The sequence below is a fragment of the Neoarius graeffei genome, chromosome 3 (genome assembly GCF_027579695.1).
Source record: "Neoarius graeffei isolate fNeoGra1 chromosome 3, fNeoGra1.pri, whole genome shotgun sequence".
Taxonomy (NCBI): Eukaryota; Metazoa; Chordata; class Actinopteri; order Siluriformes; family Ariidae; genus Neoarius; species Neoarius graeffei.
Genome location: NC_083571.1, coordinates 25,935,537 through 25,956,479, shown reverse-complemented (window position 1 = coordinate 25,956,479; position 20,943 = coordinate 25,935,537). Strand labels below are relative to the sequence as shown.

General features: G+C 41.1%; 2 protein-coding genes across 2 annotated transcripts; one reads left to right on the top strand and one right to left on the bottom strand.

The window, feature by feature from the left end:
- Positions 1-457: 457 nt before the first annotated feature.
- Positions 458-19,588, bottom strand: exoc1l (exocyst complex component 1 like). The gene is made up of 3 exons (XM_060916567.1): positions 19,468-19,588; positions 18,665-18,828; positions 458-721 (listed from the first exon to the last, which is right to left on the bottom strand). Exons 1-3 carry the CDS (start codon positions 19,586-19,588, stop codon positions 458-460), a joined length of 549 nt encoding a protein of 182 aa, XP_060772550.1.
- LOC132883214 (uncharacterized) lies at positions 12,954-14,364 on the top strand. The gene is made up of 2 exons (XM_060916566.1): positions 12,954-13,115; positions 13,432-14,364. The coding sequence occupies exons 1-2, from the start codon at positions 12,975-12,977 to the stop codon at positions 14,146-14,148; spliced, it is 858 nt and encodes a 285-aa protein (XP_060772549.1). The 5' UTR covers positions 12,954-12,974; the 3' UTR covers positions 14,149-14,364.
- Positions 19,589-20,943: the final 1,355 nt, after the last annotated feature.

Sequence of the window (20,943 nt, the reverse complement as noted above, 5' to 3'; positions counted from 1 at the left end):
GGACGGTATAAGAAGCCAGTTTAAGAAACACTAAATAAAGGCAAGTATGAAGATACTGTATAAAGTTTATCATGGACATATTTATTATGTTTTATATTTTATTTATTACATTTTCAATAAATGTAAAGGAAATCAATAAATCACAGTTGCTTTTAGACTAGTGATGTATTGGTGTGTTGTCTTAATGGAATTTTGGTGGTAACTCAGTCTTTACAATGCTAGAACGTATCTTGAACTTGAGTTATATGTTTGCATATCTCTCTACATATATCTGCACACAGACTACATAAGACAACATCAATTCAAAAAAGCCTGTCATTTTCAAAGCTTTATATAGTATAGTATAAGGTCAAGATTTTGCCAGTAGGAGCCTTGTGAATCATCTACCAAAGTTTGCATTATGATGATGGATTTGTCCATGTTCCATGTAAGGGATCAGGAGCAGGAGTCCAATGTCTCAAACAGGCACAGGACACAAGGAGAGACACACCAGGTTGAAGGCGTAGCAACAGATCCGCATCAGGACCATGCAGTCACCTCTGTTTGAGTATATAGATGTTGGCTTAATGTATTTCCAGTCAAAGTTCCGAACATGTAGCTGAGTGTGCTGATGTGAGTCACTAAGTGCAACCAGACTGCGGGCCAAGCAGTACTTTGCAGCACAGTTCACTGCTTTTACAGAACGCACCGTGTCGAAGTGCATCAGGAAACACGGATCATCCTATATTAAAAAAAAGGAAAATAGTACATGGTGACATTAAATGACACAAACAATCTGTATTTATTTAATGTGTATTATATTTTACTACATTGGACACTGCGAGCTACAAGTAGCATCTACTTAGTGTTGTAGTCGAGTCACTAAACCTCAAGTCCGAGTCCAGTCTCGAGCCCCCAGTGTTTAAGTCCGAGTCATGTCCAAGTCATGAAAAAAATTTTGAGTCGAGTCCACTACTGATCCAAGTCGAGTCCGAGAACAAGACTCCAACCGCACCATTTGACGGTGGCTGTTTCAGCGCCATTAACATAAGTTTGTAACTAAACATGACGTATGAACAGGTGAATGTGCATTCTCTTTGTCAGGGAGTGCCAAGTTTTCTGTCAGAGATGGTTGGGAGACGGATGTAAGTGCAGAAGGTCGAGCAAGGCACAAACAGACTATTGTAGACTCGGCAGAATCAAAGACAAGAAACAGGAAATCAGAAAACCAAACAAGGAAATAAGGTTCAGTAATGCGTCAGCAATGCAACTCAATACTTCGCAAAGTAAGTGTGTTTTCAGAGTTTTTATACAGGCGTGGGCGGCACGGTGGTGTAGTGGTTAGCGCTGTCGCCTCACAGCAAGAAGGTCCTGGGTTCGAGCCCCGGGGCCGGCTAGGGCCTTTCTGTGTGGAGTTTGCATGTTCTCCCCGTGTCCGCGTGGGTTTCCTCCGGGTGCTCCGGTTTCCCCCACAGTCCAAAGACATGCAGGTTAGGTTAACTGGTGACTCTAAATTGACCGTAGGTGTGAATGTGAGTGTGAATGGTTGTCTGTGTCTATGTGTCAGCCCTGTGATGACCTGGCGACTTGTCCAGGGTGTACCCCGCCTTTCGCCCGTAGTCAGCTGGGATAGGCTCCAGCTTGCCTGCGACCCTGTAGAAGGATAAAGCGGCTAGGGATGAGTATACAGGCGCGCTGATTGCGCTGTAATCCTGTGCAGGTGCGAGTCGTTTATGGAGCGTACGCGAGAATCTGCTTGGCACGCGCCCTGTCCAGAGCGCGTCTAAGAATCTATCTGATCTATGCGCCAAGACGCGCAGGTGTGGCACCCTTGAATGAAATTAGTACAAAAATTAATGTAGATATAAATATTTTATGCCAAATTATTATGGCATGTGGGCGGCACGGTGGTGTAGTGGTTAGCGCTGTCGCCTCACAGCAAGAAGGTCCGGGTTCGAGCCCCATGGCCGACGAGGGCCTTTCTGTGTGGAGTTTGCATGTTCTCCCCGTGTCCGCGTGGGTTTCCTCCGGGTCCTCCGGTTTCTCCCACAGTCCAAAGACATGCAGATTAGGTTAACTGGTGACTCTAAATTGACCGTAGGTGTGAATGTGAGTGTGAATGGTTGTCTGTGTCTATGTGTCAGCCCTGTGATGACCTGGTGACTTGTCCAGGGTGTACCCTGCCTTTCGCCCATAGTCAGCTGGGATAGGCTCCAGCTTGCTTGGGACCCTGTAGAACAGGATAAAGTGGCTAGAGATAATGAGATGAGATGAGATTATGGCATGTTACAAAAAATAAAGAAAAAAATCCAAGTCCTCGTCTCCAATTTACGAGTCCAAATGCAGTTCATGCACGAGTCCGAGTCCAAGTCCAAGTCAAGTCACGAGTCCTTAAAATTAGGGCACGAGTCGGACTCAAGTACTACAAGCCTGTCTACTTAACATTATCTCGAAAGGAAAAATCCACCCTGAACAATTTGGATGCTGATTTTTATAATTAACTTATTTTGTAGCAGTATTTGGAGTTGACTTTGTTAGTTGGTCTATTTTAATTTTTGCTAACGGTTTTCTACATTACCCACAATACCGTTTGACTACCTGCTGATAGTGGTGCCAGTGGGTTTTAGGTCATACTTCCTCTCTAAAAAGGACAATGCAGTGGCACTTTAATCTTTTCACCTGTCCAGCTATCTGACTCTGCTGAAACAGACTTTCAAAGCTGCAACTTTTAACACCATCATCTTATAGATTGCTAACTAGCTGGTCCAAGTCTCTGTCGTAACTCAGCATAACGTTGTATAACATTGTATAGCTGCATTGCATTCCTGAATTTTGAGTCCAGTATTTGCTGTGTCCATTATTCTTATATTGGATTTCTCACAGGAAAACCAGTGCGCCAAGTTATGGGACTGAAATAATAATAACCAAGATCAGATGTGCCGATCCTGACTGAGCAGTTTACTGCTATTGAGAAATGTAAAAACATATGGTATTACAATTTATATTTTAATTATTATAGTTAATTGTAATGAGATTACATGTCATAAATATACCATTATATTGGATTTGCAGGGAATGTTGATGGATCTACAGTAATTTGCTAAATTATTCACAAAAAATAATTAAAGTTATGATTGCATAAGTATTCACCCACATTGCTGTAAAACCCCTAAATTAGTTTAGGTCTAGCCAATACATTCAGAAATCACACGTTGTAATTAGTTGGCTGGAGTCCAACTACGTGCAATTAAAGTGATCACAATATACAGTGGTGCTTGAAAGTTTGTGAACCCTTTAGAATTGTCTATATTTCTGCATAAATATGACCTAAAACATCATCAGATTTTCACACAAGTCCTAAAAGTAGATAAAGAGAACCCAGTTAAACAAATGAGACAAAAATATTATACTTGGTCATTTATTTATTGAGGAAAATGATCCAATATTATATATCTGTGAGTGGCAAAAGTATGTGAACCTTTGCATTCAGTATCTGGTGTGACCCCCTTGTGCAGCAATAACTGCAACTAAACGTTTCCGGTAACTGTTGATCAGTCCTGCACACTGGCTTGGAGGAATTTTAGCCCATTCCTCTGTACAGAACAGCTTCAGCGCTGGGATGTTGGTGGGTTTCCTCACATGAGCTGCTCGCTTCAGGTCCTTCCACAACATTTCGATTGGATTAAGGTCAGGACTTTGACTTGGCCATTCCAAAACATTAACTTTATTCTTCTTTAACCATTCTTTGGTAGAACGACTTGTGTGCTTAGGATGATTGTCTTGCTGCATGACCCACCTTCTCTTGAGATTCAGTTCATGGACAGATGTCCTGACATTTTCCTTTAGAATTCGCTGGTATAATTCAGAATTCATTGTTCCATCAATGATGGCAAGCCGTCCTGGCCCAGATGCAGCAAAACAGGCCCAAACCATGATACTACCAGCACCATGTTTCACAGATGGGATAAGGTTCTTATGCTGGAATGCAGTGTTTTCCTTTCTCCAAATATAACGCTTCTTATTGAAACCAAAAAGTTCTATTTTGGTCTCATCTGTCCACAAAATATTTTTCCAATAGCCTTCTGGCTTGTCCACATGATCTTTAGCAAACTGCAGACGAGCAGCAATGTTCTTTTTGGAGAGCAGTGGCTTTCTCCTTGCAACCCTGCCATGCACACCATTGTTGTTCAGTGTTCTCCTGATGGTGGACTCATGAACATGAACATGAACATTAGACAATGTGAGAGAGGCCTTCAGGTGCTTATATGTTACCCTGGGGTCCTTTGTGACCTCACCGACTATTACACACCTTGCTCTTGGAGTGATCTTTGTTGGTCGGCCACTCAAGGGGAGGGTAACAATGGTCTTGAATTTCCTCCATTTGTACACAATCTGTCTGACTGTGGATTGGTGGAGTCCAAACTCTTTATAGATGGTTTTGTAACCTTTTCCAGCCTGATGAGCATCAACAACACTTTTTCTGAGGTCCTCAGAAATCTCCTTTGTTCATGCCATGATACACTTCCACAAACATGTGTTGTGAAGATCAGACTTTGATAGATCCCTGTTCTTTAAATAAAACAGGGTGCCCACTCACACCTGATTGTCATCCCACTGATTGAAAAAAACCTGACTAATTTCACCTTCAAATTAACTGCTAATCCTAGAGGTTCACATACTTTTGCCACTCATAGATATGTAATATTGGATCATTTTCCTCAATAAATAAATGACCAAGTATAATAGTTTTGCCTCATTTGTTTAACTGGGTTCTCTTTATCTAATTTTAGGACTTGTGTGAAAATCTGATGATGTTTTTGGTCATATTTATACAGAAATATAGAAAATTCTAAAGGGTTCACAAAATTGCAAGCAGCACTGTAAATACACCTGTTCCTGGAAGATCCTAGAAGCCAAGAAGCTACCATAACAAGTCCAGGACAAAGAAGTCCACCAGAAGTCAGCAATTAGGTAAAGAGGGCATCAGTCAGAGAATCAGCAGAATGAATTCACACAAGAAGGGATGAATACTTATGCAATTACATAATTTGTACATTTTTCTATTTGTAAATAATTTTGCAAAGTGTAATGTGAATGAAAAAGCCATCAAAAATATTAATGGCTCATAACGTGAAATCTGTCTTAATATCCATATGATATTCATCAAATCTTGATCAATTTGCTTTCAATCAATGAACATTAAGGTTGGTGACCACTTACCATAAGGTCTGCATATAAAGTAAAAATACACAAAGCCATAGCTTTCACTTTTGATTGATCCTTGGAACTTTTTCATCTTGCCAAAGTTAGAACCATAGGCTATTCAAAATAAAAGAAAAAAATTAATATGATAATCAAAGCTCAATTGAAGTCAATGAGTTCAACTTTTTTTTTAGAGGTGTCTAAAGTTCAATTACTTTGACAGTTCTTTGAGTTGATTGGTTTGTTTGAGTTATTTGAGTGGTGTTTGAGTTGTTTTACGGTGTTTGAGTTGTTTTGTGTTGTGTGAGTGGTGTTTGAGTTCTTTGAATGGTGTTTGAGTTGCTTTATGGTGTTTGAGTTCTGTTTGAAGGGTGGTTGAGATGATTGGCTTGTTTGAGTTGTTTGAGTTATTTGAGAGTTGTCTGAGTAGTGTTTAAGTTGATTGGTTTGTTTGGGCTGTTTGAATGGTGCTTGATTTGATTGGTTTGAGTTATTTGAGTGATGTTTGAGTTGTTTTGTGGTGTTTGAGTTGCTTGAGTGCTGTTTGAAGGGTGGTTGAGATGATTGGCTTGCTTGAGTGGTGTTTGAGGTATTTGAGAGTTGTTTGAATAGTGTTTAAAGAGATCCTCCAATGGATTGATTCTCAAACTTATTTTAAGTAAAAGTAATCTCAGATTTCAAAAATCTAACTTTCATTTTCAGAGACCAAATAGTGTTCAAGAAAAATGAATTTTCTTTAAAATGTCAGCTGGGTTTCCTGCGGTGGTGACGTATGCGATGACTTAGCGGTCGCTTGGAGCAACTTAGCTGTTTATATTCTCTGTTTACGTCCTAGTTTTGCTAGTTTTACAAGTATTTTACTGAATTTATCAGTTTTTAAATAAGTATGGCTTATTGTGTAGCATATAAATGCCACAATGATGCGAAACAGAAAGCACAAGCTGGAACTAGACTGCATTTCCACATGCAAAGTGTGCTTGCTCAGCTGTGGCAGAGGCTCACCAACAGAAACTGGATCAGACATGAGACCTCGCACTATAAATGTTTTTTACATGATCTACAGATAGTGTGTGTAGCAAAGTTTGTGTGTGTAGTGTGTATGGCTACACGCTCTAAAATCTCAGTTTAAAATGGCTCAACTCGCAGCATGACATGACACTTCTCGCTCTCAAATCTTTTTTTACATGATCTACAGCTGGTTCTGGGTAGATTAATAGAGAGTGTGGCATGGTTTAAAATATAGATTTTAGAGTCCAAGGCACGCAGCGTGACATGACACTAAGTTTTTCTCCTAAAACTCCATTCATTTGAATGGGGGAAAAGGGATCAGCGAAAAGAAAGGAAAAGATGAGCACGGGCGCAGATGGGGGGGGGATGGGGGGGATTCGTCCCACCCAGATTTAAATTCACCTCGTTCGGTCCCCCCCACTTATAGGGAGGAAAAAACGTCTATGTTGTCTTTCTTTGCATAAGGCAAACCTCACGGAAAAATCAAAAGACTAATTACCATTCGGTTTATTGAGGTGCACAGCAGTACATACATAGTTGCAACTGCGCAGACTGCACAGGTTGCGAGCTCTAGCTTGGTTGCTATGGTTACCCACAACAAGTTTGACAGGCATATCGGGGACAGCGCCTCCTAGTTCAGGACCCCAACACGGCATGATGAAGGGTGCCAAAAGGCAGAAAACGATTGCATCGTTTTTTAAAAAAAAAAAGACTGTAAGTAAACTGTGCCTTACTTTATCATATCACCTTGCAATTTTTTGATAGTCTGTTCAAAGTAATGTCGTAGTGAAAGTAAAATCGTACGGAGTAGAGATGCCTTTCTGGTAGCCGCCTCCTTTCGGTGGTAGTCTGTAGATACAGTGCTCAGAAGGCAGTTTTAATGTTTAATCTGGCGTTCCCTGCCATAATTTCAGCGAGCATATTGTTTCATAAGGAAACTTTGCGAAGAGTTGTTGACTGACTGCCGCTCACGCAACACACAGGCATAGTTAGAAAGTCAGGATGCACTGGTTTACACTTTACACACACACACACACACGTAGCCCAGCCTCTCGCTATGTTTAACAGTTGGAACTTAGCGGTTTTAAAACTAGTTTTGCAGTTTTGCAATTTCTGTGCGTGATGATAATGTGTAAACTTTGGATTTCCATAGGCTATGTTAAAATGTTATCATTGTCCTGGCCTGCAGGTAGTTCCTGGTGATGGCAGTGAGGGAGGTGAAATAACATGTATACACACTACCGTTCAAAAGTTCGGGGTCACCCAGACAATTTTGTGTTTTCCATGAAAAGTCACACTTTTATTTCCCACCATAAGTTGTAAAATGAATAGAAAATATAGTCAAGACATTTTTCTGGCCATTTTGAGCATTTAATCGACCCCACAAATGTGATGCTCCAGAAACCCAATCTGCTCAAAGGAAGGTCAGTTTTATAGCTTCTCTAAAGAGCTCAACTGTTTTCAGCTGTGCTAACATGATTGTACAAGGGTTTTCTAATCATCCATTAGCCTTCTGAGGCAATGAGCAAACACATTGTACCATTAGAACACTGGAGTGAGAGTTGCTGGAAATGGGCCTCTATACACCTATGGAGATATTGCACCAAAAACCAGACATTTGCAGCTAGAATAGTCATTTACCACATTAGCAATGTATAGAGTGGATTTCTGATTAGTTTAAAGTGATCTTCATTGAAAAGAACAGTGCTTTTCTTTCAAAAATAAGGACATTTCAAAGTGACCCCAAACTTTTGAACGGTAGTGTGTGTGTGTGTGTGTGTGTATATATATATATATATATATACACACACACACATATACACAAAATGGAATCATTTGCTGACAGCTCAGTCCCCCCCAGTTCAAAAATCCTATCTGCGCCCCTGAAGATGAGTGCAGGTCAGAACTGATTGCATGTACAGTATGTGTCAGGAGAGTTGGCCTGAGGTATCACATGAAGTTTGGTGGGTCTCTGATAAACCGTGTTCAAGCAGGACAGTTCGATTCATGAGCCCCATTCATTCTCTGTGGGGAAAAAAAATGACAGGAAAAAGACAAGAATGAGAGAACAGGTGCGTCAATCCAAAATCTGTATACAAGCACACTACACAGGTTCAGGCCAGATGTGTCAGAGTTGGAACGGTGTCGATATCTTTTTTAAGACAAAGACTTTTCATTTTACAGGTATCTGTGCTATGCAGCTTACAGACAATTCACTTGGTTTCAATTTACTTGAAAACAGTAAGGAGAGTTATTAGTGTGCTTGCTAAGCACAAAGCAGTGTGAAGCACACAATTGTTCTTCTTAAGTTTACATTATTATTATTATTACTACTACAACCCTGGCGGCACGGTGGTGTAGTGGTTAGCGCTGTCGCCTCACAGCAAGAAGGTCCAGGTTCGAGCCCCGTGGCCAGCAAGGGCCTTTCTGTGCGGAGTTTGCATGTTCTCCCTGTGTCCGCGTGGGTTTCCTCCGGGTGCTCCGGTTTCCCCCAAAGACATGCAGGTTATGTTAACTGGTGACTCTAAATTGACCGTAGGTGTGAATGGTTGTCTATGTGTCAGTCCTGTGATGACCTGGTGACTTGTCCAGGGTGTACCCCGCCTTTCGCCCGTAGTCAGCTGGGATAGGCTCCAGCTTGCCTGCGACCCTGTAGGACAGGATGAAGCAGCTAGAGATGAGATTACAACCCTGATTCCAAAAAAGTTGGGACAAAGTACAAATTGTAAATAAAAACGGAATGCAATGATGTGGAAGTTTCAAAATTCCATATTTTATTCAGAATAGAACATAGATGACATATCAAATGTTTAAACTGAGAAAATGTATCATGTAAAGAGAAAAATTAGGTGATTTTAAATTTCATGACAACACCACATCTCAAAAAAGTTGGGACAAGGCCATGTTTACCACTGTGAGACATCCCCTTTTCTCTTTACAACAGTCTGTAAACGTCTGGGGACTGAGGAGACAAGTTGCTCAAGTTTAGGGATAGGAATGTTAACCCATTCTTGTCTAATGTAGGATTCTAGTTGCTCAACTGTCTTAGATCTTTTTTGTCGTATCTTCCGTTTTATGATGCGCCAAATGTTTTCTATGGGTGAAAGATCTGGACTGCAGGCTGGCCAGTTCAGTACCCGGACCCTTCTTCTACGCAGCCATGATGCTGTAATTGATGCAGTATGTGGTTTGGCATTGTCATGTTGGAAAACTCAAGGTCTTCCCTGAAAGAGACGTCGTCTGGATGGGAGCATATGTTGCTCTACAACCTGGATATACCTTTCAGCATTGATGGTGTCTTTCCAGATGTGTAAGCCGCCCATGCCACACGCACTAATGCAACCCCATACCGTCAGAGATGCAGGCTTCTGAACTGAGCGCTGATAACAACTCGGGTCGTCCTTCTCCTCTTTAGTCCGAATGACACGGCGTCCCTGATTTCCATAAAGAACTTCAAATTTTGATTCGTCTGACCACAGAACAGTTTTCCACTTTGCCACAGTCCATTTTAAATGAGCCTTGGCCCAGAGAAGACGGCTGCGCTTCTGGATCATGTTTAGATACGGCTTCTTCTTTGAACTATAGAGTTTTAGCTGGCAATGGCAGATGGCACGGTGAATTGTGTTCACAGATAATGTTCTCTGGAACTATTCCTGAGCCCATTTTGTGATTTCCAATACAGAAGCATGCCTGTATGTGATGCAGTGCCATCTAAGGGCCAAAGATCACGGGCACCCAGTATGGTTTTCCGGCCTTGACCCTTACGCACAGAGATTCTTCCAGATTCTCTGAATCTTTTGATGATATTATGCACTGTAGATGATGAGATGTTCAAACTCTTTGCAATTTTACACTGTCGAACTCCTTTCTGATATTGCTCCACTATTTGTCGGCGCAGAATTAGGGGGATTGGTGATCCCCTTCCCATCTTTACTTCTGAGAGCCGCTGCCACTCCAAGATGCTCTTTTTATACCCAGTCATGTTAATGACCTATTGCCAATTGACCTAATGAGTTGCAATTTGGTCCTCCAGCTGTTCCTTTTTTGTACCTTTAAAGGAACAGTCCACCGTACTTCCATAATGAAATATGCTCTTATCTGAATTGAGACGAGCTGCTCCGTACCTCTCCGAGCTTTGCGCGACCTCCCAGTCAGTCAGACGCGCTGTCACTCCTGTTAGCAATGTAGCTAGGCTCAGCATGGCCAATGGTATTTTTTGGGGCTGTAGTTAGATGCGACCAAACTCTTCCGCGTTTTTCCTGTTTACATAGGTTTATATGACCAGTGATATGAAACAAGTTCAGTTACACAAATTGAAACGTAGCGATTTTCTATGCTATGGAAAGTCCGCACTATAATGACAGGCGTACTAACACCTTCTGCGCGCTTCGACAGCGCATTGATACGGAGCTCAGTATCAATGCGCTGTCGAAGCGCGCAGAAGGTGTTAGTACGCCTGTCATTATAGTGCGGACTTTCCATAGCATAGAAAATCGCTACGTTTCAATTTGTGTAACTGAACTTGTTTCATATCACTGGTCATATAAACCTATGTAAACAGGAAAAACGCGGAAGAGTTTGGTCGCATCTAACTACAGCCCCAAAAAATACCATTGGCCATGCTGAGCCTAGCTACATTGCTAACAGGAGTAAACAGGAGTGACAGCGCGTCTGACTGACTGGGAGGTCGCGCAAAGCTCGGAGAGGTACGGAGCAGCTCGTCTCAATTCAGATAAGAGCATATTTCATTATGGAAGTACGGTGGACTGTTCCTTTAACTTTTCCAGTCTCTTATTGCCCCTGTCCCAACTTTTTTGAGATGTGTTGCTGTCATGAAATTTCAAATGAGCCAATATTTGGCATGAAATTTCAAAATGTCTCACTTTTGACATTTGATATGTTGTCTATGTTCTATTGTGAATACAATATCAGTTTTTGAGATTTGTAAATTATTGCATTCCATTTTTTACAATTTTACAAATTTACAATTTGTACTTTGTCCCAACTTTTTTGGAATCGGGGTTGTATTATTATTCATCTCATCTCATTATCTCTAGCCGCTTTATCCTGTTCTACAGGGTCGCAGGCAAGCTGGAGCCTATCCCAGCTGACTATGGGCGAAAGGCGGGGTACACCCTGGACAAGTCGCCAGGTCATCACAGGGCTGACACATAGACAAAGACAACCATTCACACTCACATTCACACCTACGATCAATTTAGAGTCACCAGTTAACCTAACCTGCATGTCTTTGGACTGTGGGGGAAACCGGAGCACCTGGAGGAAACCCACACGGACACAGGGAGAACATGCAAACTCCACACAGAAAGGCCCTCGCCGGCCACGGGGCTCAAACCCGAACCTTCTTGCTATGAGGCAACAGCGCTAACCACTACACCACCGTGCCACCCTGTATTATTATTATTATTATTATTATTATTCACCCGTTTTTTGGCACCACTACTCCTCCTACAGCTTTTGAGATATCAACACCATTCCAAATCTGACACATCCATCCTGAACCATGCTACACACTCTCTCTGTTAATCTACCGAGCACCATGTAGATCAAGTGAAAAAAGATTTTAGACAGTGAAGTGTCATGTTGCGCTGCAAGTTGAGCCACTTTAAATGGAGATTTTAGAGCGTGTATCCATACACACTACATACACACACACTTTGCCACACACACACTACACTCACTTTGCTACAAACACTATCTGTAGATCATGATAAAAAAAAATTATAGTGCGAGGTCTCATGTCTGATCCAGTTTCTATTGGTGAGCCTCTGCCACAGCTGAGCAAGCATACTTTGCATTTTCTCTGTTGAAATGCAGTCTAGTTCCAGCATGTGCTTTCTGTTTAGCATCATTGTGGCATTTATATGCTACACAATGAGCCATACTTATTTAAAAACTGATAAATTCGGTAATATACTTGTAAAACTAGCAAAACTAGGATGTAAACAGAGAATATAAACAGTTGAGTTGCTCCAAGCAACTGCTACATGATGTCATCACATACGTCATCACCGCAGGAAGCCCATCAAGACATTACAGTTTTTCTCAATTGGTTTGGCTCATTTCCTGAAACTGAGATGACATTCTCAAAATAACATGGACAAATCCCCAAATCCACTTGCAACTTCTCACAACAGATTGGCATTTCTCATTGCTTTCGTCAAATTGCAAATCCTTTGTACATGTCTCCGGTGTCTAGTGCATCCTTGCAAATGGTTATGTACAAGTGGCCCACAGTTAACACAATCATCCCACATTTAGCTCAACTTCCAAATGAATATATGTTCATAATCTATCCCAATTAGCTGCTTCTCAATGTTATGGTCGTTCCCTCCAAAACATGTCAGAACAATTTCATCGTATAAGCCATCATATGCAGAATAGTCTGCTCAATTGTCAAAATTAGTCAAGGACATAATACAATATAGTATATATATATATATTTTTGTCAGAAGAATTTGGAAGATTTTTGGAATAAATACATGGCAGTTAGGTGAATAAGTGACAGGTGAATTCAGGTTTAGACTAACGATGGAGGAGTTTCCCACATCACAGATGACCAATCCAACAGTTTGTGGAGTTACCTGGCAGGTGTTGTGTATGACTGTGCCTACGGCCATACATGTATATATAGAGCTTGGCCTGGTGCCAGTACTATTTGCAGAATGAATATGGAGGAACCTCAACAAGGTCAACTTCCAGCTGGAGGAAGGGGAAGAGGAAGAGATGGAGGAGGAAGGAGAGGAAGAGGAAGAGGGGTGCGTATGCGTGGTGGTGGAGTAGGGGGAAGAGGGCGAGGCGTGCGTAGGCATCACACTGTCCCCGATGAAATTAGAGCCACCATTATTGACCATGTTGTCAGGAATACAGAGAGGGTAAAAGAACTGCGGTACCAGTATGTGCAGGTAAGTCAATTACTGTATTTGTTTTCCACCATTGTAACCTATACACTATGCAGAGGTTCAAAGTTTGGGGGGTTTTCCGTATCTTTACTGTACCTTTGGAATCCAGTATCTGACCACAGAATTTTGCCTAAGAACTGTAACAGAAAACTGTGATTAGTATTTCTCCATTTTGTGTCACATACCAGCTGGAGTATCTCTGCATAGGCCAGCATAGGTTTGGAACCGTTGCAGGTTATATTGACTTTGTGAAGAAGATATTACTGCTGTGTATGACCCATCTGCATGATTTGGTTTTACCTGTGTTTCTCTTTTGTAGAGAATAATGGCATTGGAGGGAATAGAAACACCTCATCTCCTGGTGTTTGTGGACGAGGCAGGTTTCAATCTGGCCAAGTGCCGCAGGCGCGGACGTAACATCATTGGCCAGCGGGCCACAGTAGACGTCCCGGGTCAAAGAGGAGGAAATATCACAATGTGTGCGGCCATTTCTGACAATGGTGTGGCCACACATATTGCAAGCCTAGGCCCATACAACACGCAGAGGCTCCTCCTCTACCTGGATCGTCTGTATGTGGATTTGGTCCCCGAGAATGAAAGGGGACTCGAAGCGCCCCACCTATCACAATTTGTCATTGTGTGGGACAATGTCAGCTTTCACCGTGGCCCACTCATCAGAGCGTGGTTCGACACCCATCCAAGGATGCGTAATGTTTTTTTACCACCATACTCGCCATTCCTCAATCCCATTGAAGAATTTTTTTCTGCTTGGAGGTGGAGGGTTTATGAACGCCACATTGGGGATCAGAGGTCTCTCCTCAATGCCATGGATGCTGCCTGCGATGACATCACAGGCGATCAGTGTCGGGGTTGGCTAAGACATTCACGCCGCTTCTTTCCACGCTGCATCGCAAGGGAGAACATCCGGTGCGATGTTGATGAAAATCTGTGGCCAAACAGAGAGCAGCGGATGGATGGCCTGGAGGATGAGGAAGGCTACCAGGAGAGGGTGGGGGAAGACAGCAACAGCGACTAATCCAAGTGTTAAACTTGTGGAACTTGCTTTTTTCAATTCCTTTTTTGGTTCATGTTTATATTTTGTGATATAGCCTATAGACGCATGACATCACATGCAGGAGGTAAATGCATATTTTCCTTTTACTGTATACCTATACTCTCTGTTCGTAATGCAGTAATGCATGCAATTTTGTTTGTGTGAAAATTGTGTGAATAAACAATTTCTTTGGTGAAATGAGTGCACTGTGTGTGGTGTCAAACTTTGGAGGCTGCTGTCACTGTAAAACCCTATTTCTCCAGTTTTATATATAATAGTATTCCTTTAGCTAGACCTCTGACAAACTGTCTAAGCATTTTGACTTGCAGTGCTTACACGATGCCAAAGGGACAATGCATTTTGGGGGTATTGACTATTTATTTGAGAAGGATATTTAGTTTTGACACATGGATAAACTGTTTTGGGAGAGATATGAGCATTTGCAGATGATCCATGTAATTGTGTTGAGCCATCCAGGTCATTTAGACAGAAGCACTTAATGAACAAAAATGAGGCCAAGCAATTGAGAAGGATCTATGCCATTTTTATGGTACTGACTATTTACATGGGAAAGGGATTTCCTTTTGAAGCGTGAATGAATGGTTTTGGGAGAGATATGACATTTTGCTGGTTATCTGAAGGGTTGTGCAGAGCTGTATCACTGTTTCGCAAAATGACCTTATAGTTATAGGAATGTCATCTCAGTTTCAAGAAATGAGCCAAACCAATTGAGAAAAACTGTAAAAAAATCATTTTTCTCAAACACTATTTAGTCTCCAAAAATGAAAGTTTGATGTTTGAAATCTGCAACTACTTTTACTTAAAATAAGTCTGAGAATAAATGCATTGGAGGATCTCTTTAAGTTGATTGGTTTGTTTGGGTTGTTGAGTGATGTTTGAGTTGTTTGAGTGGTGTTTGATTACATTGGTTTGTGTGAGTTATTTGAGTGATGTTTGAGTTGCTTGAGTGGTGTTTGAGTTGATTGAATGGGCTTTGAGTTGTTTGAGAGATGTTTGAGATGCTTGAGTGGTGTTTGAGTTGATTGAGTGATGTATGAGTTGCTTGAGTGGTGTTTGAGTTATTTGAGTGATGTTTGAGTTGCTTGAGTGGTGTTTGAGTTGATTTAGTGGGCTTTGAGTTGTTTGAGAGATGTTTGAGATGCTTGAGTGGTGTTTGAGTTGATTGAGTGATGTACGAGTTGCTTGAGTGGTGTTTGAGTTATTTGAGTGATGTTTGAGTGGTGTTTGAGTTGATTGGTTTGTTTGAGTTATTGGAGTGGTTATTTAGTTGTTTGAGTGGGGTTTTAGATGTTTTGAGTGGTGTTTGAATTGCTTGAACAGTGTCTTAGTTGTTTAAGTGGTGTTTGAGTCCGTGGCGGCTGGTGATAAAATATTTGGGGGCACGATTCAGATTCAACACGTTATATACGAACTCTTAAAGGATATATTAGTGAGATATTAATACGATTGGACTGATACTTGCTCCACCTTCAAACACTACTGAAGTGGCAAAATTCCTCCTGTAGATGTCAACGACATTCACTCCCTGGTAACAGACAACATCTGGCAGTTGGATGCAAATGCAGTGAGACGGTTTATTAAAAAAACATTAGCAAGCAGGTTAAAAGATGTGAGGCAAAATCGTGGTCAAAAAACAGGCAAAAATGTTCAGGCAATCAGCAAACAACAGTTCAAGGGCAGAATCTCATCTCATCTCATTATCTCTAGCTGCTTTATTCTGTTCTACAGGGTCGCAGGCAAGCTGGAGCCTATCCCAGCTGACTACGGGCGAAAGGCGGGGTACACCCTGGACAAGTTGCCAGGTCATCACAGGGCTGACACACAGACAACCATTCACAGTCACATTCACACCTACGGTCAATTTAGAGTCACCAGTTAACCTAACCTGCATGTCTTTGGGGGAAACCGGAGCACACCCACGCAGACAACATGCAAACTCCACACAGAAAGGCCCTCGTCGGGCACGGGGCTCAAACCCGGATCTTCTTGCTGTGAGGCGACAGCGCTAACCACTACACCACCATGCCGCCTTCAAGGGCAGAATCAATATGTGAAAACCAGAATGTGGAGCAAGATTTAAAAAAACAAAAACAGGATAACAACGTAGAGAATAAAGGCTTGTGTATTTGTGACTGAAGTTCATTTACTGTGTAGTGGTGATTATGTGAAATAAGGAACAGGTGATGGTTAAAATTCCTGTGAACTTGAATGCGACAGTGAGCTGTGTGTGAGGGTGTTGTAGTCCTTGGCGGCTGCAGACCACAGTGTGGTCTGGGAAGTGGAATTTGATGTGGGTTCTAGCACAGATGTGACAACTTGAAGAAGTCACGGATTATGCACAAAATGTCTTGAACTTGTATAGAAATAAAACATACAGTAATTAGATGACAAGATGCCATAACAAGAGCTGGAAAAGACCCAGGTGTAAGCTGGTCCACAATCAATTGCCTGTTGCTGAAAGTGTAATTCAGGTCGGTCCAGTCTAACCTCCTTTATCCTCTTTTTTCTTCCAGTGAATGCCTTGTGAAAGGGTCTTTTTGCAAGGAATTGTCTTTGATTTCCTGTTAATGAATGTTACGTTAAGGAATAACACTTGCAGATCTCTAATGGTGGGAGTGAATTTGAAAGGCAGCATTGAGAATTGTCCATTTTTTTTAGAGTAAAAAAAAAAAATCACGGGGTGGTACAGTGGTGTAGTGGTTAGCACTGTTGCCTCATAGCAAGAAGGGTCTGGGTTTGAACCTCGTAGCCGACAGGGGCCTTTCTGTGTGGAGTTTGCATGTTCTCCCTGTGTCTGTGTGGGTTTTCTCCAGGTGATCCGGTTTCCTCCCACAGTTCAAAAACATGCAGGTTAGGTAAAATGCCCAGCCACCAGGGTTGTACAATACAGCGCATGCTTAGTGCTAGTCCCAAGCCAGGATAGATTAGGGAGTAGGGTGCATCAGTTGCCCTCACTTTCATAAAATCTGATGCATTTTTGTTTGGGTGTTCCTTTTCACCAATAAAGACATCCTGTAAAATTTTTTGACCATATTCAAAAGTCTAATGGTGGCACCATGAGGTTCATTTTTTGCCAAAAAACGCTTATTTTATGTTTTCGCGTAAAGTTTGAATCACAATGTTGGACTCCATTTATTGATTTCTCGTGACCCAGAGATCAGGTTAAGAACCTTTGCAAGGGATTGAGAAGCATTAATGTGATTCATAATACATTTGTATTGCTTAAAAGTAGTTGAACAATGATTCAATGAACAGCTAAAACTCAAACTGTGCTTGATAATATATTTAGAATATGTACTAAAAATGTGTATCTAAGATATTTGGTATACTCTATAAGGTGCCATAATGTTTCATGAAAAGTAATCGAAATTTTGTCATAAAAGTCATAAAATAGCAGCTTTTTCCATAACTTTGAGCTCCTGGTGCCACCATTAAACTTTTGAATTTTGTCAAAATATTTCACCCAGTGTGTTTTCTTACCAAAAGGAACATAAAAACAAAAATGCATCATGATCGGAGGAACTTTTCATTTTTAGGGGGCAACTGATGCACCCTATTAGGGAGGGTTGTGTCAGGAAGGGCATCTGGTGTAAAACCTCTGCCAAATCAAATATGCAGAACAGATCTGCTGGGTTGAACAGGAGCAGCCAGAAGAATAAGAAGTGCTTTGGTCTCAAACACATTAAGAAGGCAAGAAACTCATCCACTAATTAACTTTTGACAAGGTATACCTGTTAATTGAAAAGCATTCCAGGCGACTACCTCATGAAGTCGGTTAAGATAATGCCAATAGTGTGCAAAGTGTCATCAAGGTAAATGGTGGATACTTTGAAGAATCTAAAATGTGAACCATAATTCCATATATTTAATACAGTAGTTTTGATGTCTTCAGCGTTGTTCTACAATGTAGAAAATAGTCAACATATTGAAAAACCTTTGAATGAGTAGAGTAGACATGTCCAAACTTTTGAGTGGTACTGTAGATGTAGTCACACAGAGATTAGGGGGGGAAATTGGAATCAATTTTTAATGAATGCTGACAGGCACTGACAGACTACCAGGTGTATTGAGGTAACAATTTTTATTTCATCTATCTAGACTTTCTTTTCTAGATATTCAGGGAGTGGGCAGTGCCCCAGTGTCCCGTATTGACAAGCTGCCACTTTTTGAGTTGTTTGAGTTGTGTGTCAGTTTTTTTTTTTTTTTTGAATTGGGAAGCCATGGCCTAATGGTTAGAGAAGCAACTTTGGGACCAAAAGGTCACTGGTTTGATTCCCTGGACCAGCAGGAATAGTTGAAGTGCCCTTAAGCAAGGCACCTAACCCCCAGGCTGCTCTGGGTATCTTGTATGTCACTCTGGATAAGAGAGTCTGTGAAATGCTTGTAATGTAATGACTGTTGCTGACCTGCCTTGAATATTTACCACTTCTTATGGCTGGAGATTTAAGATCCCCAGTCTAGCAAAAGTTTGGCTTACTGTGTCAGGGTCCCTCCCGTCCAGAATCCTCAATTCTTCGAGAGCCCATATCTCTGTCCTCACATACTGGTCTTCGAATCCGATACGCTGGGATTTCTTAGTCTTGGCATAGCGAGCTTTCTCACACTGCACCACTGAGATCTGGACTTGTTTGCTCTTAGATACTATACACAAAAATACAATGTCAAATTGGTATTTCCTCAGATGGTATTTCCCCTCATGTATTACATTCAAACTGTGTATAAGCTAAGAAACAGGGTTTATCTAAGTATCTATTTAAACAAGTTAGCAGTAAGTCAAAAGGCACAGGTTTTCATTTCATTGCAGCACCATATTCATTATACAGTACCATAGAACAGCATCTATTTATGTAGAATCCTACAAAAAGAGTAGTTCTCTATCAAAATAAATGTTATGTACTGAAAGTTTTCAGAAACAAAATTTATAAATTTAGCAAATTTATCCACCAAAAACTATAAAATACCAGCACACACTGTGAGAATATAAGAGATGGTCTGACATTGGCATTTTAACATTTTTATTATCAAGAAACACAAAACAAAACAAAACAAAACAAAAAAAGCATTAATCTAGTATAATAATCTATTATTATTTGCCTGTTTGCCATAATAGTAGGCTGCAGATATTTTACCGAAATAAGAGTTCCACTGAAATAACTCAAAGAGCAGCTTCATTACGTTATGATTCTAAAAATCTGTAACAAAACACAAACTCAATTATGCAAATAAATAAATCCAATATTATTCAAATACACAGTATGCATTCGAACACAGGTGTCTTACCAGACACACAGAGGAAATGTCGTCCACTTTTTTCCTCCTCGATCTCTATAAAGTCCACCAGTTCCTGTTTTTCTGGTCTAAACAAGACACGCTGCATCTCTTCTTTCAACAGGGATGACATCGCTGAGAAAAACAGGAAAAAGGAGAGCTAAAACAGACCGAGATTTAAAATAATTGCATAAATCAGAGCGACAAAAGTAAAAAATTAGATTTGCTCCGGCTTCAGATAACTGCGTGTCTGTGTGTTACTATCCTGCCCCTTGTGCCTTCTCTCTCCTTTTCTCCCCTGGACTAAGCTTCATAGGTTATCACATAGCATCTTCCCCTTAACCCTCCATTTTAAAGGAACCAATTAAAGACCAGTTGCTTTGAGACCACTCAGAATATTTTTGTGGCGCTATCAACCATAAAGATCCAATTTGTAATCGATTTGGGAAATGCATAATTTATGTCGATGAAATTCGTTCACACAAATGCACACCCACTCTTCCGCTTCTTAAAAGTGTATCCACACAAACCTAGAGGCATTTATTATTGTTGGGAAAAGATAATCAATAGCTTCCTGTGTGAAGATGGCAGATGCCATTGAACAGACGCCAAATAACTGCGTTACAGCTGGAAAAAGCACTGTATTAGATTGGCCCTGTTTGTGTAAGGAAAGACAGAGGGTAAAGTGCCACAGGAAATCCTGAGAGATTTGGCCAAAGTGGTTTCAAATGGAAGAAAAGCACTCACATACACGAGCAAAGAAGTAAGTTCATAAGGAACGACGTTCACATGCGGAATGAACTATGTTTATGAGGCTAACCTTTTGAAAGCAAAAGCAAATGAGGGATCTGAGCAATAAAATAACGTTCTTTATGAAATTATATTTGAGACATCAATAAGGTCTGAATAGATTAGACCAATTTCCGAGTGCATAAAAACTAGTGAGCATGACAGTTCCTCAACCTCCAGTTCATAATTAGTCTCAACCAGAGATATGCACAGGACTTTTTTTTTTCCTTTCTGGCTTGCAAGATTATTATTTTTGTTTCTACAGTAGTGCTTGAAAGTTTGTGAACCCTTTAGAATTTTCGATATTTCTGCATAAATATGACCTAAAACATCATCAGATTTTCACACAAGTCCTAAAAGTAGATAAAGAGAACCCAGAGAAGACATCATATAAGAGGGTGTGGTCAGAAACAAACAGAAAGCTGTCCTCCAAAAGCCTGAGGTAGGACTAGGATTATCTTTGGCTAGGTTTTTTATTTATGTAGAAGACATATGTACCGTAGGAGAGGGGCAGCACGGTGGTGTAGTGGTTAGCGCTGTCGCCTCACAGCAAGAAGGTCCAGGTTCGAGCCCCATGGCCAGCAAGGGCCTTTCTGTGCGGAGTTTGCATGTTCTCCCCCGTGTCCGCGTGGGTTTCCCCCCACAGTCCAAAGACATGCAGGTTAGGTTAACTGGCGACTCTAAATTGACCGTAGGTGT